Raw genomic sequence first — 17,500 nt, 5'->3', positions numbered from 1 at the left:
TTTCGTGCACGAACTTCCGAATCAGGCATGTTGCTAAGGGCAAAATCAGTCCCCTTTGGCGATTTTCAATTCCTTTCCTTGAAAGTTTATCTGATATGAGGAATAAGATATGTAGCAGCACTATCACCCTTGGTCTTAGTGGAATTTCGGGTCAATTTGAGCTTTTTGGAAGAACTTACAGTGGCTTGTGTTTCCGACTGCTTCATCGGAGTTTCCAACCTTGAAGATAAATATAGAGAGAAAACAGCGAGCCTGCAACTCACTGGAATAGCGCTGAAATGGCCAAAGTACGCCACAAAAACACTGGTAAGGTATCGACAAGACAACGTAAGGTATTTTTGTTCGATTCATATTCTTTATTTTCGGTTCCTAAACACGTTTTCAAATTCCCATACCAACGCTTATAATTAATTTGCTCAAATTACTTAGTTAGATTCGGGTACCTGTGGTTTCAGTGTGCATGGAAATCCTTAATTGCATTGATTATCCTGCGTGAGTTTTAAATTTCTATTGGATAGGGCAGTTATTGTTGAGAATATGAAAGTTACAGAAATAGTTTATTTTCTTATCATGGGCACAACCTAGATATTGTTTACATCATCTTAAATCTTAGCTTCGTTGTCAAGAATTGAAAAAGGAATGGCTGCAGGGTCAATTATTTCAAACATTTGGTGAATGTGTAGTATTGTTCAAGACGTTACACACCTTCAAGATTGTTAGCATTTATTTTAGGAGCAAAATAAGGTTTAAATTTGTCATAGTAAATTTCAACAAAACAGTTCTGTTCTGTGAGACTGTGTTTAATTTGTAGCAGTGGATAAGAACACTTGAACATGTTTTTGTTCCTGATTGAGGAAATTAATTTTGAAAACACAAAGAATGCAGACTAATTTGAGCATGTGAGTCGTAGACATTGAAGTTTATTGTGAAAACTTAATTCACTGTCTTGCAAACACTTTAATCCTTTAATGCCAAGAAGCTACTTAGGGTCAGTTTGCAAATTTATTTTCAATTCATTATTTTGTGAATGCACAACCGTACAACTTAAGGTTGGTTTGCCTTTGACATTAGCATCAGAGTTGTTGGTGTGAACTGGGAAAACATAAGAATGTCAAAAATACAAAAATTGAATACATTTAATATTAAAATACAAAAAAAAACGTTCTCTGGCTAAAAGTTATAAAAAGGAACGTAAGCTTTCGGCTGTCGATCTACAGCCTTCCACTGATAAACATGGAATGTAAATTAGTGAAATATATGCAAAAAAGGTGAGATAAAAATAGCAAGAAGAACAAAGTAAAAGTATCAAAAAACGTGGCTATCGTTTAAAAAGAGTGGGAAGCGCGGTGGCCTCATGGTTAGAGTGCTCGACTCCGGATCGAGCGGTCCTGGTTCGGGTCCTGGCTGGGGGCATTGTGTTGTGTTCTTGAGCAAGACACTTTACTCTCACGGTGCCTCTCTCTACCCACGTGTATAATGGGTACCAGCAAAATGCTGGGGGTAACCCTGCGATGGACCAGCTTCCCATCCAGGGGGGAGTAGAATTACTCCTACTCGCTTCATGCTAAGGAAACCGGAGAGAAGCGCCGGCTTGATGGGCCTTCTGGCTCGTAAGCAGAGACTTTACCTTTACCATTGTTTAAAAAGAATGCTATACTGATTAGGAATCGGCTTAGAATTATTGTCCGCATGCTTGGTAGCAGAGGTCTGCCAAGCCTCCAAAGTTTTTCTGATACGAAAAGAGCCTTTGTCGATAACTCGAGAATGATTAAAATCAACGCGATGACCGAATGAACATGCATGCTTCGCAATGTTTGACCCATAAGCACATGTTTTTACACTCCTAATATGTTCTTTCTTGCGGGTTTCAAAGCAACGGCCGGTTTCACCTACATAACACCAATCACAATCGGCACAGGGTATTTTGTAAATCACGTTGCGTTGGTGTTCAATAGGTGGTCTGAATTTAGGAGAAAGAAATTCTTGTTGCAAAGTCTTGAGGGGCTAATTTACAACTCGGATGATGGCATGTGTAAGTGGTTTGGAAAATTTCCGTTTTAAGATATTGGAAATAACATAGGGGGGATAGATGTTGGCTCGTAGAGCATCAATGACGTGGTTGATCTCGGTATTTTTCTCTTGCCGTGTACTTGGGAGTTTAATTGCATGGTGTAAGAGGGTCTCAGCTGTGCTGATCTTGTGGCGTTTGTCATGGTGAGAAGAAAAATCAAAATATCTAAATATCTAAATCTAAATCTAAATATCGGTCATTGCATTGATTTTAATCATTAATCATGCCATACCACCAGCCATTCGTGGATCGGGCTATTGACACGTGGCCCTTGAGGGCGAAGGGTTTAATTGTTTTAGTATCACCCAAATAGTCGGACAGAAAAGGCAGTAATAAAGTTAGCAAATGCAAGTTGAAAATATATTTATTTGGGAATAAAACGAAAGAAAGCGTCACGCTTTTCGCTACTCGAGGACTATTACTAATAGTTCTCTAGTAGCGTAGCCAATCAAAATGCAGCATTTGCACTAGTCGGGTGATACTAATTTTTGATAGTTTTGGAGAAAGCAAATGGGTTTGAGGTCTTTAAAGTGATATGGGATCTGTTGCCAAAGATCTATTGCCAAGAATGACATCATTTGTTTGCCATGCAGTATTTCTTTTATTTCTTTTTTACTATTGTTTAATTGTAATACTACTTTTCACCTCTGCTCACTTTATTAGAAAAATGTAATAATAGTAATAGTAATAATAATGGTAATGATAATAATAATGGTAATAATAATAATAATAATAATAATAATAATAATAATAATAATAATAATAATAATAATAATAATAATGTATTGAATTTATTTGTGTACAGTGGGTCCATACAGCAAACCTAGGCCTGTGTACATTACCATAACGTTCCACGTTTATACGGTGTCGAGAGTTCGGTTATAAGCTTAATATGTCTGAAAAAATAGGCAATGATGACAAGAAACTCGCCAATGGTGTCTGCTGTAAGCTTGAATGGTGACGTGGTGTGTTATTGTTGAAATATGCCAGAATCTCTGTCAACACGGAATTTCAAACGTTTTCAGGCCTTCTTCCTTTTCTTTTTTTGGGAGTTTTACAAAATATGTGAGGCATCGAGGCCTGCATTAAGAAGGAAAACATTACCTGAAAGCTACCCGTTGTAACTATGTGTTTTGTCTCTCGCTCTATTTATCTCAGCTTTCAACGGTGTTCTTCATTGAAATTTTCTCTTCTTTTCCTTCCTCGGCTTCTCTCGAGGGTTTCTTCGCTTAAATTTCTCAAATTTCGCCGCCTCTTCTCAAGTGCTTTTTCGTGCTCTTTATCCCGTTGCTCGTCACTAATAGTAAAAAATCTTTTCTAAAAGTGACGAATGTCAGTGGGATAAACGCGGGCTGCACAAAAGTTTCCCGCCAACAAAATTCGCCCAGTTTCATTCCCGAGACTCCCCTCCCTTAAGTTCCCCGCCAAAAAAGTATTTATCCTGATCAAATAAAAATTAAATTTCTACTGAATTCAACAGCAAACTGAGGGAAACTATTTCTATACCTAGAAGCCTGATGCGATTTTTGGTTCTACGTGAATTCTGAAACCTCAATCAGAATTTGAATTCAGTTGCAGGAATTTTGCACTAAATACAAGAAGGCACTTTTCAATCAGAATGCGGCTAAGTTATGTTGAGGGCTGGATCACACATTGAATACTACATATCAGAAATTAATCTATCTGAGTTGTACGAACAACAATAAAACAACGTGGAATATATGCAAATAGTTTATGAAGCATGTCTGCCAAATAAAACAGGTAAAATATTAGTTTCATTAAAAAAGTAAAGTCCTAACTCATGGCTGTGACTATGCCTTGATGTGACACGTGGGACATAGCCAGTTATCTTTAGGAATTTGCTGGAGACGTACACAGCCTGGCTGATACCACTTGATTGTACTCATTTTATTGTCACACCGTATAAGGGTGCTGTCCTAAATGTGTGTTTGACAAACACACCAATATGCGTCATTATCATCAGATGATGGGGAATCTTGAGAAGACGGCACACAACTGATAATGTGCCTGTCGTGCCTGCAAATGATAATAATAGGCATGTTTCCAGTCTAACCACACACTAGAATGAACATTACTAAACAACGAAACACCGAAACAGCGAAAGGAAGCACCAAAACACCATGTATGCCCCCACCATACATTGGATACTAACCGACAAAGGTTGGATTGAGATTAATGGAGATTGAGTAGGCCTAAAAAGTTATTGCTTCTAATCTCAGTCTTAATCGGAATCTTAATCTTAATCTCAATGAGTTAGGAGCAACAATGTTTTATTTAATCTCAAACTCAACCTTTGTCGGTTAGTATTCAATGTATGGTGGGGTGATACATGGTGTTTTGGGGCTTCCTTTCGTTATTTCGTTGTTTAGTAATGTCCCTCTTGAATTAGCCTGATCCGTCGTGATACTCTGTGGCTTCACATTCATCTTTACGCATGCTCAACGTGATTGCACTGCATTTAGAAAGTAGACTTGGGAAGTCAGAAATTGTGTCATCTTTTGAATGGAACTGCTCCATAATGGGCTTTGGCAAGTGTACGTCCAGTGGAACATACAAATCGCTAAATGGTGCAACAAGAGATTAAAAAAAAAACTGCAGGCTTGCTACCACATTTGCTAATGCTTGTGCAAAAATGACTTCTGCTCATCCAGTGTTGGCATAAAGCCTTTAGACAAAACAGGTAAGACGTTTATAAGGATTGTAGGCACTGTCGAACTGGCAGTAAGCAATGTTTGCATTCGTTTCACAGACCTCAGGTCCATCTCTGACACTGGCACATATGGTATGTTTGACGTATGAAGGCATACGCCACTTACTTCTCTCCCCAGTGCTAGTTACAGCGCCTTCCGCTATTGCACTAACCTCACAAGCATACAATATTGCCCCTATGTGCATTTGTGAGAGCGTGCCTCGCAAAGCCCAGCCATGCAATCGCAATGACCAGTTATTATCGTGCCATTCTTTTCAGCGAGTACCCATCCTTTCAAGGGGGTTTCACGAGCTCTATGTAAGTGATTGACCTAAAAGGAGAGGACAGAAAACGATCGCGTGGCGAGGTGTATCACCAACGTTTTCCACTTAAACTCTTAGCAATGTTTGACATATGCGGCGGGGGCTTTTAAAGGGTCATTTTAAATTATTTTCCATTCCAAATTAGTTCAACAAAGTAACTTCAATTCAATGTCAAATTTGATCTCAACTCACCCTCGCAAAGACAACAACCCTGTCTTCACTGACTTCCTTCATCTGCAGCGTATTTACCCAGCCAGACACCCAGCATCCATGGATTTGAATGACTTCATCTGCTTGTTCGTATCCCAAGATGTTTGTAACACTAAGTAATTAACGATATCGGGATACTCCATCCGCGGAATTTTCGCAAAATCTTCCCTAAACTCTGCTTTTTTCAGGCAATATGGATCAAAGCCGATCATCACTACTTTCTCTCGATATCTTTGCTTAGTAGAGCCATCCAGACTAGAGTAATAATCGGAAAATGTAATCGGAGTGCAATGCATTGCACTTTATAACATGAAATCAATTTTCCATTGTCACGTACGTGTAATAGACGAATATCCAACATCTGTGAGATAAATTCGCTCTAAAATACTAGCATTACCATTAATAGTTTTCTGTTTGCCAGGGCCTTGAATCACACTGGATCGATAAAGGTTTGATTTACAGGTACTGTTCGTGATGTGTCCGCAACAGTAATAGAAAGGAAGACGATAAAACTTAAATCGCAAGACAACCTTCTAAGCACTTATCGCCATCGCACATTCCAAAAGGCTTCTCTCCTCACACGTTCCCGCGGTGCCCTCGGGGGATTCGCTGTTGTTCGTGCCCATATAAGGTGATAAATCTATTGCTCCTCAAATTACACTTGAGCTAACCAAAGACAACGGTCGTAAAAGCGTGACTCAACAACCGACATTCGTAATAACGGCCTCTTGAACACGAACCATTATAAACTCAGAGCGACAAGCATTTCTCCACAAGTTTGGTTTTGTATTTTTTGTTCAATGGTGCATTTTACGGACGGCTCAACCGAAGTCTTAAGGCGATAGAATATCAATTGATCAACTATCGTTGTAAAGACCTCATTAGAGGAATAGTAAACTGGTTGTTTGGCGACGGCCGAGAGGAAAACTGAAAAATCACCTAAAATTGCAGTAGAAAATATGGGGCGCATGACTTTGTAGAGCCTGCAGACCAGCGGGACACATAGTCCATTCATACAGGACCTACTAGATGAACGAAGTAGTTCCCCACAAGTTCTATAGCTAGTTACTCAATGGGCAGAACATCCGATCGCTGTTACGGAGATTGTAGGTTCGAATCTTGCATCTAGAACTGCAATGTTTCAGTTGTCCTTTTGCCCATCACCAAGGAGTTAGTTTCCAAGCGATCAGTTATTTTTTTTTGGAATTCCGGATACCGAATAAAAAAAGAATAACAATAATAATGATGATGATGATGATGATGATGATGATGACAACTTCATTTAAGTGTCAATGGATTCAGCACTAGAGCACTAATCGGGGTCACTAATGAAGTTAACTCAAATCAAATCAAATCAAATCAAATCAAATATTGGTTTGTTGAGGAGAGCTGAAAACCGGATAACTGGGAGGAAAACCTCTCGGAGCAGAGGAGTGAACCAACAAACTGAACCGACATGTGACGCCGAGTCTGAGAATCGAACCCGGGCCACATAGGTGCATGACGAGTGCTCTCACCGCTGCGCCACCCTTGCTACCCAAGAAAGAAAAGAAAGAAAAGAAAGTCGACAAGTCGTTGCTAAGTAAACTTAGACCTGCGAAAAAGCCAGAGCTTTTTGTCTTACATCCTCTAAACAAAAAGGAATAATATATAATCAGATTGACTTGAGGTACTGGGGCAAATGACACTTTTTGCGATCTTAGATCACCCGGGTAAGGATGATGAGCTTGTATCGTAGAAAAGTCGAAACGTTGGGCTGTGAATCAATTTTCGTAACTTGCATTCAGTCGATGTTCAAAACTGAGCCGCATCAAAGCATGCCTGACTGTTTATCTGGTTGGAATCGAAACCTAGTTAGACCAAATTTATCCTTGTCAGTAATATAATTCAAAATTGAAAACTAAAATTCACATTTGCCAAAAGGGAGACAAGATGTCTTCCAAAATTTTGGCAATTACAATAACCCATTTCCCCTTTAAATTTTCCCCTCCCAACGCCCCAATGGAGACTCAGAGGAGCGTATTTTACTTGTTTCTTAATATCTTTATATGTCCAGGTGGACCCCTCTGAGCATTATGGAATAGCGACAAAGGGGAGAGGCTAACTATCTTTCCGAATGTAAAGAAGTCGAAATTGAATGCTAGACCCACTTCATTTGCGAGAATACAAATAATTACCTTCGTTATGCAAACGTTTATTTGCCACTTTATTATTCACCCTAAAAATACAGTTCACTTTACATTTTTAATTTCAAACGGTAACTTTTCTGAAAACAACACTAGACTACAACTGTTTAAATGCATTTCCATTATATACTTTTATAATTTCATGATTACTAGCTTGTTATTGTAGTCATGATCCTTGTACTCTTTCATCCCATCAGTTCATGATGTTTCGTTCATAACTTTTAACGTTAACAGTTTATCAGTTCAGTCAGTACCTAAAAAATGACAGGTTTTAAATTTAAATTATGAATTTTATCTACATCCCTTTTGTGTATGTATCCTAGTCTCTATGTTTCCAACTGCATGATCATAGTTTTAATTTTTATTTCCTGTGCTGTATCTTTATTATAGTTAGGACACGACCCAACAAGCATGTAGTTGTTGCTTCAATATTGATCGTGTAAATAAAGGGTCTTGGATCGTCTTGGTGTCAAGGAACAAACACACACAAAAAATCAACGTTGTGAATAAACGTCATTAAAATAATATGTAATCATAAACATGGCAATTGGATTTTCTTTCTTTCTTCTCCATCTTTTTTGTTCAACATACAAAAGCTACGGCAATGGTCACGCCACAAGGGTGGCCAGCCCGTAACCGTTGATATCTAAATCTTTCACATAATTTCGATAAGATCCATGCACAGGTAACCCAAGCTAACAATGTAATTTGAGCATCACGATCAGTTAAAGTTACAAGCGTTTGTATATGAGAATTTGCAAACGTGTTTAGGAGTCGAAATAAAGAGTGAAAGATTTAGATATTAACGGTCACACAGTTTGTCCCGGCCCCTTGTGGTCACGCCAGGATTGGAAGCAAATCACGATATGTCCTTTGGCATTAAAAATGAAAAATGTTCCGACAGTCACAAAACTAAACATACCTCCTCTACAACCAAACAGCTCAACCCTCATGGAGAGGCGTCCATACCAAGCTGTGGGGTTAATTCTAAAATAGCGAGCAAGGATTGGCGGATCAAGAATGCGGCCTTCTGCAGTATTCCTGTCCATATTTCCTGTGATTTCCTTTTGAGATGTAAAAACATAGTAAACAGGGTCAGAAATACAAACGAGGGATATAGTAAATTGAGTCAGTAATAAATTCCCATGCCTTGAGCATTTGACAAAGTTTAAGTGGGATACTTCATGGATCAGATATTCAGAGAGCACCGGAGTACTCCTTTGTTTATGACATTTGTCAGTCATTGAGTGACTCCTGTTGCAAACGCGGCCATGTCTTTAAGGGAGTAATTAAATTAGGCCCAGTTTTCATTGCCGAACTAATTCTCTTCATTGAGTTCATGAAGAGATCGACGTTTGAATAAATTAAGTTCAAGAGAACTTCTTTGGGTCGACCCGAGAATTAAGTTCGAATGCGCCACATGGGAAGTTCGACTATGGAACGACTTCGATTCAAACGTCGAACGTTTCTCATCTGCCGAATCTAATGCATAACTTGCATGATTTCTTTTTGCATCCCACAGTCCCATTCATTCACTGACGGCAAATTGCACATGGTGATTAATGGCGAATTAAGTTCGATGTATGAATCAACCATCGAACTTAATTCATTTGTGTCGACCAAGATAGAAATTACTTTCGGCACATGAGAAGTTCGACGTTTGAGCTGCGTGTGCCTATATACGACAAGAGCACTGGTCACACATCTTAAAGACGTTCGCGCCAAAATCTTCCTACGGTGAGATTTTCTTCATTTCTCGCCTAGAGTTAGGTCATAAAGTACTTACTCCAAAAATGAAAAAAAAAATGGGGGTCACCGACTTTGTTTCGGAGAAAATGGCAGTGGAAAAATGCCTTAATTTCGAGAAATCGGTCATAATAGCGAGATGTAGGCTCATCTGCTCATCCATCGAAAATCATAAAAATAAACTGTTGGAGTGAAAGTTTCCGTGCATAGGTTTTTAGGAGTGAGATTTTTAGATAATTGTATGCCGCCAGGGATGTGGTAAACAGTAGAGTTCATTCTCGACGAGCGTTTTCGTAAGCTCTATCCGTTGCAACCACTACTGGAATTCGATGGCACGAAAAAAGAAAATGTTAAAAAAAGATAACTTCTTACGGTGAGAATTTTTTCATTTCATCATATTTTGTAGATAGTAAGTAAAGTAAGTGATTCATGATTTAAAAAATAGGGGTCACCTATGATCTGAACGAGTAAAATCGATGTGATTTTGCAAAGCTCTTGGAAAAGTTCGTTTGTCACGCTTTTGCGTGACCTGTCGGGCAAGGACTGGAACCCAAGAGAGGATCGATCGTTGAAGAGATGAAAGGTTTTTACCGAAAAAAAAACCTTTGTCGAGCATAGCAACGAAGTTTTAAGCAGGGATCATCTTCATTTGGTTGGTGTTTTGTATAATATCTCTCCATTGCCGTCATGCTCATCCTCTGGAGTGTATTTTTTCGTGAAATTCAATCGCTGATTGTTTCCACGCAGGTCCGCACTATTCAAGCGACGAGGACGAAAATACTGCTCAATTTTCACGAAAGTAAAGGAAAAGAACTTTAAAAACATGCATTCACTTTGAACTTAAGTTCGTAGGGTAATAAAAACATTAAAAAGAAACAGCCCCATAAATTTACGCAACGGTTCGTCCTCGAGTTTTCCAAACTTTCAGCCACTAGTCTACTCGATCAGCCACCTTTTCCAGAGCTTTTCCATCCTCCCGCTCACTTCTCTTTGAAGTTTCATGATGATTCGGAAATAAATGTGCCATTCTTTTGCCGGCCTGTAATTTTTTCCTCGGCGTTTTTGTCGCCATGTTATTTTAACTGATGCTTGAAAAATTTGTATGAAAGTCAAGTAGACTAGTGCACGACTGATAAAACCTCGCGAATATCAGTCGTGCAGTAGTCTACTTGACTTTCATAAATATTTTAAATCAATTTTGACTGATCACGATCTTCTCTGATCCAACGCTGTGCAAGACTTATCGTCCACGGTTTTTGCAAAGGTTTTAAAACCTCAACTTCACTAATGCTCGAAGTAATACGTGACATGTTACAGTCGCGTTACCTGCGCAGTAACGTTGCGCACAAACAATTAGCGCGAACGTCCTTAAGTCACAACGCATCCTCTATGCGCCGTTGTGGGAGCGTAATATCGTAAAACAAACATAGCATCAATCTGGTGTTGAACAAGGAATAACTTTTAAAATGGTCTATTACACATTGAAAAAAGTAGCTATTAAAAAAATATGCATGTATTTTCACCTCTCCATTGTTGTAAAATTCAAATTTGTCTCCACTGCTGTAGCTCAGCTTATACTTGGTGACCCACCAGCTTGCATCATGTAATCCTTGTGTCGCGATCCTGGTGACCTTAGTTAAGTTCCTTAAGTCAATTTGCAGCCATTGGTTATAATCTAAAGACTTAGACGCCCATCCGCCGTAGTAACTTCCATTTCTCTCCGACTTTAATCGGCTCCTCTGAGCTCCAAAGTACTGGTTGTAATCGGACGACGATGTTAAGGCCGAGTCAGGGATATCTCCACTTTCCATACCAAGAGCGTCGGCACAAACGATCTCGGGCGGATCGAATCCTAGAAAATAAAAAAAAAAAGAGATGGGTAAACAACATGTTATTGGACTGGCAATGTGCTCTTGCTGAGTAGTCGTTCCTACCACGGCAATTTCATTCAGCATACAGTGAATGTGTGTAGGGCATATAATGCATTCCAGAGATATCCCCAATACATTGTTGCTGATACCCTGACTCCACTACTAGAAAGAAGAAATCTAGCTTTGAAACATTTTAAAGGTTCTCCTCGGTATGTCAGCAGATCTAGATACTTAAAGTGCCACTACGACGAAAATTTTGCATGTCCTTTTTTCTTTAGATTTTGAAAATAGACGTACTAAATAGGTATCATGCCAATTTTATCTCAAAATTCCCACGGAAAGTATGATTCTTGTAACGTAGTTTTTCGGTTTTCGCTGTCCGCCATTACTCGAACGGCAAATGACTGTGAGCGAGGAAGAGGGTTGGGTCTAGTTGGATCGCCTGGGATCTGACGTCATATGCGCAACGCTCAAAATAAAGGCGGCTAATTTCCCATGCCGTCTATGAGATGTGAGAGATCGCCGAGTTGCTTTTTGCTGATATTATACACATTACTCCTTGATCGACTTGTTCGCTTTGTCAAATGCCCAGGAAGCGTGTGCGTATGACGTCACGAGCCAAGTCTTGCGTGAAGACCGCTTACAAAATAATCGCTGGCTTCTCCAATGCCGTCCGAGCCTATGGCGGACAGATTTTTAGTGGTTTTTGGCTGGCTATTTCCCGGCTTATCTCACTTCTATCGTTGCAAATTTAAATGCATTGTATCATTTTGAACATATTGACTTAATTGAAGTTGAAAAAAGTCGAAAAGAAAACCAAAAATTTATCGTCGTAGAGGCACTTTAAGCTACCATCAGAACGTCCTGTAGGCTGGCAGCCTGTAGGGGCTAATATATTTTGTGCTTCTTCTGAAAAAAAAAAAAAAAAGTCAAGTTCTTCATTACCTTCTCTGCAACCATAAAACTCTGTCCTCATTGCAATATATGCATTCCAAGTCTCGGGTTGAATTCGAATGTATCTTGTTATTATTGGTGTGTCCAATGTATTCCTTACCACAGAGTACTGGTCAGAGTTGGCATTAAAAATCTGGTTTAAATAATGAAATGCACACATTTATGCTAGGTATACCTACAGGTAAAGTGCCGATAAACAAATTATTTTTGTTTCATAGTAAACCAGTGATGCCGTTTTCGTGCAAAAAAATGTGTTTTGGGGCTATAAAATACAGTCTTCAACAAATGCATTCTATTTAACAATTATTCTACGAGGACGCGCTGGATATGACGTGATAGATAACCAACGAGGCGCGTTTGACCGATTTGTACGTTTTGACAGGATTCTTTACATGAAAACAATAAACACTTAATGACTGGTCCCGAGGGAAACAGTTCATTTTGTTTCCCGAGAATCTCAATGTTTCCCCGAGGCGCAGCCGAGGGAAACATTGAGATTCGAGGGAAACAAAATGAACTGTTTCCCGAGGGACCGAACATTAAGTGATTTGTTATATAGGGAAACAAATGGGTCAAACATTTTGAAAGAAGAGGGAAGATTCCAGCGACAACATCAGGCCACCTTCAACTGCACGCTCTGATCACGTGCAACAGCGGTCAACATTTCGCGGGTAACAGTGAACTGTTCCCCGTTTGACGTCACAGTTTTCGCAATGTTGCCCGCTCATGGCATTTGGCGGTAAACAGTTTCATAGTTAAATGCCATGTGACCATGAACTAGCCAATGAATGGGCGCGCTGTAGCGGGAAAAACTCCAGCTATATAACAATACAAATTATTTACTCTAGGGACTTTACCATACTTCAATGTACTGGAACTCCATTGTTTTAATGCAAATAAGCCCCCTCCCCCCACCCCCAAAATAAAGTGTATTATGGAATTTGCGAATTTAGTGAATATCATTTAAGGCGATTCCCTCGTTTTGGACCGCGCATCTGGTACTGCGCATAACATTACGACTTCAAAGATGGCGGCGTTTCTCTCCGGCCGTCTAAAGAGAGGCAACAAATGGTGTTCAAAAGCTTTTGAGCGCAGTCATGATAACTCTTCTCGGTTAAGAAAATGTTGTTTTAGAACTCGCGCCAGTCCTCTCTCGGAAAATGATCATTTTGAAGCCAACATTATTGCCTCTTTGAAGTAAATTTGTATTCTTGTTGCGAAGAAACGAGAATAGTGACCCCTCTTTTCAAGGGTTTTGTTTACTCGTAATAGGGACACAGAAAACATATTTTAAGGAGAAAAAAAGTTGGAAAGTAGACGTTATATATAAATGACGTAGACCTGCATTCGGAGCCAGACAATTAGGGCAAGGTGATGACTGCAGCGGCCCAATTTGCTTACCTTTCTTTGCAAGATTGAGCATTATTGCTCGGCCAAACAAGTACGCTCAAGTTTTCAATAACATTCAGTAGCTTTTGCTATATAACAACATTTTTTCCCGGTTGAACATGTTTCGAACGCTTCTCGTGTGATTCAGAAAAGAAAAAAAAACCTCACAAACACGGTGACTCCATCTTTTTGTTGCATTTTTTTTTAATTTCATGTGTATGAATATCAATTGTGCCAATTTTGAAAATAAATCTGAATAGTACGTCGGTTTCAAGGGAATGACATTAAATGTGAATGTTACATTATAATGCAAATACAATACACAAAGATTCTTAACCCCGAATTTGAATTGGGTAGAACTTTTGGTCTATTGTTTTGTTTTTTGTTTTTTCCGCAAAACTTGGTTTAAAGATAGACACATTTTTGGCACCGATGTGGACAAGCCTAATACCGGACTGGAACTGAATACCAGGCCTCTCGTGAAGCTTGTTTTCAAACGTTGAGGATACGTTAAAACCTCCCCCTCCCCCCACCCCACCCCCCATTGTCAACATCGTTCAACAACGTTCAAAAAAATCGAACGGATGTTGAAGCAAAGGTTCAAGCCCTTTGCCCGCGCCTTTAATTAAGCAAACATCGGTTATCTGTCATACTTAAATTAATCTTCACTCTAAAATGTTCAAAAACATTTTACGGGCACTTCGCTTCTATCTCACAATAATCACTACAATCTAACACAAAAAATGTTTGAGGCATTTGCTTCAGAGGGTCACGTTTGACTAAATGCCTATTCAATATGAACAACGTAGTTCACCTTCATTATATTCCTCCCCCTTACAATGTTGGTTCACAAACAAAGCGCTACATTGCCCAATTAAACAACATTATGAGGGGGGATTTTATGAAGTATTTGTTTCTATTGTGAAAAAAGGGGTCACTGTCCAAAACATTTTGGCGAGAACGTTATAGACAAAAGAGCTGGAAAATATTATTGTCGTCTTTTGTCTACTGTATCTTGTACCTTTTTCAAACCGGTTTCATCGTTAACAGTCTGGTAAAATATGCCATCGTAGCTGAAGGAAAGACTGTATTTTCCCACCCACTGGCCAGCATCCTGTCGTCCCTGAGTACTGACACCGCGGACCTTTGTCCAGCTTCCAAAATCAACTTGAAACCACTGATCTAAATTGTTTCTTCCAGAGATCCAACTTCCGTATTTACCACTACCAGCGGACAGAAAGTGAAGCCTGCCGATATAAGGCGGAGAGTTTGCATTGAAAGAGCTGGAAGCGGTGACAGCTGAATTTGGTATTACTCCCGATTGCATTCCAAGCGCGTCCATGCATTTAGAAGGGGTAGGTGTAGAGAAACCTTAAGAAAAAAGGAAAAGAGAAATGTTTAAACTCGAATACCCTTGATGGCATTAAATTTGATGATTAATTCTTTTATAAACTCGATTGATTTTTGCGCTTTTATAACAAGCTGCAGCCTGCAATTTGTGCTTTCACGTTTACAAACGCGATGCTAAATGATCTCCCTGTTGGTTTAGCCTCACCAGCGAAAGAAGTGACCGTATAAGCTAAGCTGCACCCAAAAGACAGTTAGGTGCTTCACCGACTGAATTATCAGCGGTCGAGGAGTGCATAACTTTACCTGGAGGTAAAAAAAAAGTAAACTAAAATAATGAATTTCATCTTTGGGATTTAAATTGCACATACCGTCAGTGCATCCGTAAAGCTCCACTCGTAGAGCCGGATATCCATTGAAGGATTGAACATTGATTTTAAGAAATCGAGCCACAATTGGTGGGTCCAGGATTCGTCCAACTGCTGTGGTGGCATCGTTGTTTCCTTGAAGAGTCTGAAGTCAAAATTATGTGCATTTAAACAACAGGGAATAGATAAAATTCTTTTTTTTTTTCTAAGACCGTCTGTTCCAACAAATAAAGGAATTTTTGACTGCAAGATATACAGTGCATATCCGTACTAGCTTCCCATAGTTAAAAGTAGCGCAAACCTGGCTATTATTATATGGCTTAAATGTCACCCCATCATTGCTGTAAGACAGTGTGTAACTAGTTGTCCACCAGTTTGCGTCAGATCGACCTTGGTGAGCAATTCTTGTAACTTTGGTAACCTGTCCCAAGTCAATTTGCAGGAATTGCTCATTGCCCCCAAATTGGGAACTCCATCCTCCATAATTGCTACCTGAAAAGAATTTAAATAACGCAATCAATGAATAAGGCCTAAGTTTCTTCCTGGAAGTATGGTTTTTCAGCCGATCATGGAAAAATTTAATTTGCCACTGTTACATTCGCAATTAAGCTGAAAGAAATTTGTAACATCTAAGAGAGTCCTTTTCAAACACCTTCCCAAGCACAAATTAGTCCTCTTTACGCCTTAGGCAGGCAGACACATCTAAAAAGCGTAGAAGACAAAACACTGCCTTTCAGCTGAAATCAATTACGAAGTTCTGACTTCATAAGAAAGATATCGGCCAACATAAATATGTTACATAAATGAAGCACAAATCTCAGAGGCACAGTACCTTGTTTCGGCAAGTTTAACCTTGCACGTTCTGGTCCAGCATATTGGTTGTACCTGGACGATGCTACAATGGCCGAATCTGGTATCGTGCCTTTTTCCATTCCCAAAGGAGATGTACACCCTTCGTCTGGAATTTCGAATCCTAATAAGAAATTACAATAGGGCATCTTAGAGAGCAAACAACTTGGTGAAGACTAATATAGACTTTTGCAAACAAAGTATTCATGGTGTATGCTGAAGAATTATTTAATGTCGGAGACGCACCAATGAATCAGTGAAAAAGTAGGGAGAGACGAAAACTGAGTACACAAACCGCGACTAAAAAGCATTTAAACTGATGGTACGTTAGTGGATCGGTGACATTTCTGATCCCATAGAAACAAAAGCCCAATCCTATAAAAGGCATCTTCAAAGGTAGATTAGAAGGGCAGTTAAAAAGAACAGTCCATGCAATGCTTGCTTAGTTAGTATGGACGACGAAGAGATCCCAATATCCCTGTATGGAGAGTTAGCAAAGGAAAAACTTCAAGTTATATTAGCAGACGCCAGCTGCGCTACAAAATGTCTCCAAAAGAACCGGAAGGCCCTACTGTGCTTCAAGAGCTTTTTAATTTGTAATTAAGGCGTTGGAGATACACTGGGTTTTTTTCTCAGACAAAAAAAATATCGATAAAATGAGGATCGAACAGTTTATCGAACTCATTCATGCTGTGAACAGAATTCGCGGTTCTCTTTTGTCCAGCAAAACCAGATTAAGGACCACGGATGAGTGCCTTTATGTGATTCTTTAATCGAGATTCAGAGAGATTTTTGTTTCATGGCATCTTCTGGTTTTATTATACGTTTTTTTTTCCGGGCAGCTTTTGGAAATGGCAAGTTGACGAGCTTTTTCAGAGTTTATCAATGTACTGGATCGCAAGAAAAGGAAAGAAATTTCAGGGAGAAATCCTATTTGATGAACTCAGATGTACTGTACCTTCATCGCAGCCGTAAAATTCGGTTCTCATGGAGATACGCGATTTCCAAGTTTTTGGAAGAATCCGAATGAACTTTGTTATTATTGATTGGTCCAGTTCATTCTTCACCACGGTGTATCGGTCTGAGTTAGCAGTAAACGTCTGAGACCAAAAAGAAGGATATGATCACAATGCACATTATGTCAATTTAAGCACCCCAAGCGCAATCAATAGCTGAGCAAGATACTGCATTCAGTACAATTGTTGATTCTATGTTTTTCATTATTAAACCTAACTATGACATTAAACTTCAATAGTGCAGTTAATCGTACGTCTCACGTTTGTCTTTCAATATAATCATTAATCGGTCTTGATCAGATGCTGGTATGGATTGACCGGCGTTTTATCAATATAAGTAACAGGATGGTTGGGGCGTCTTTCATCTTTGCTTGGAATGCTGTGGTTGAAAAATATATAACTTTTTTTTGTTTAGTCAGAGATTGCTTCCTTGGGGTGCCTCTTTGGTGCTAAGATAGTA

The 17,500-nt window shown here is 39.3% G+C and overlaps 1 protein-coding gene across 1 annotated transcript in view; it reads right to left on the bottom strand.

The window, feature by feature from the left end:
• Positions 1–7,521: 7,521 nt before the first annotated feature.
• Positions 7,522–17,500, bottom strand: part of LOC137968416 (uncharacterized) — a 38,805-nt gene continuing 28,826 nt past the window's right edge. Inside the window, exons 12-20 of the mRNA XM_068814996.1 lie at positions 16,983–17,124; positions 16,008–16,148; positions 15,477–15,667; positions 15,179–15,320; positions 14,482–14,831; positions 11,907–12,204; positions 10,770–11,098; positions 8,423–8,564; positions 7,522–7,754 (exon numbers count right to left, since the gene is read on the bottom strand). Coding sequence (XP_068671097.1) covers positions 7,744–7,754; positions 8,423–8,564; positions 10,770–11,098; positions 11,907–12,204; positions 14,482–14,831; positions 15,179–15,320; positions 15,477–15,667; positions 16,008–16,148; positions 16,983–17,124 — 1,746 coding nt within the window. The 3' untranslated portion in view covers positions 7,522–7,743. The remainder of the gene's footprint in view (positions 7,755–8,422; positions 8,565–10,769; positions 11,099–11,906; positions 12,205–14,481; positions 14,832–15,178; positions 15,321–15,476; positions 15,668–16,007; positions 16,149–16,982; positions 17,125–17,500) is intronic.

The sequence above is a fragment of the Montipora foliosa genome, chromosome 8 (genome assembly GCF_036669935.1).
Source record: "Montipora foliosa isolate CH-2021 chromosome 8, ASM3666993v2, whole genome shotgun sequence".
Classification (NCBI taxonomy): Eukaryota; Metazoa; Cnidaria; class Anthozoa; order Scleractinia; family Acroporidae; genus Montipora; species Montipora foliosa.
The sequence above is the reverse complement of the archived record's forward strand: the minus strand, read 5'-3'. Positions and strand labels throughout refer to the sequence as shown.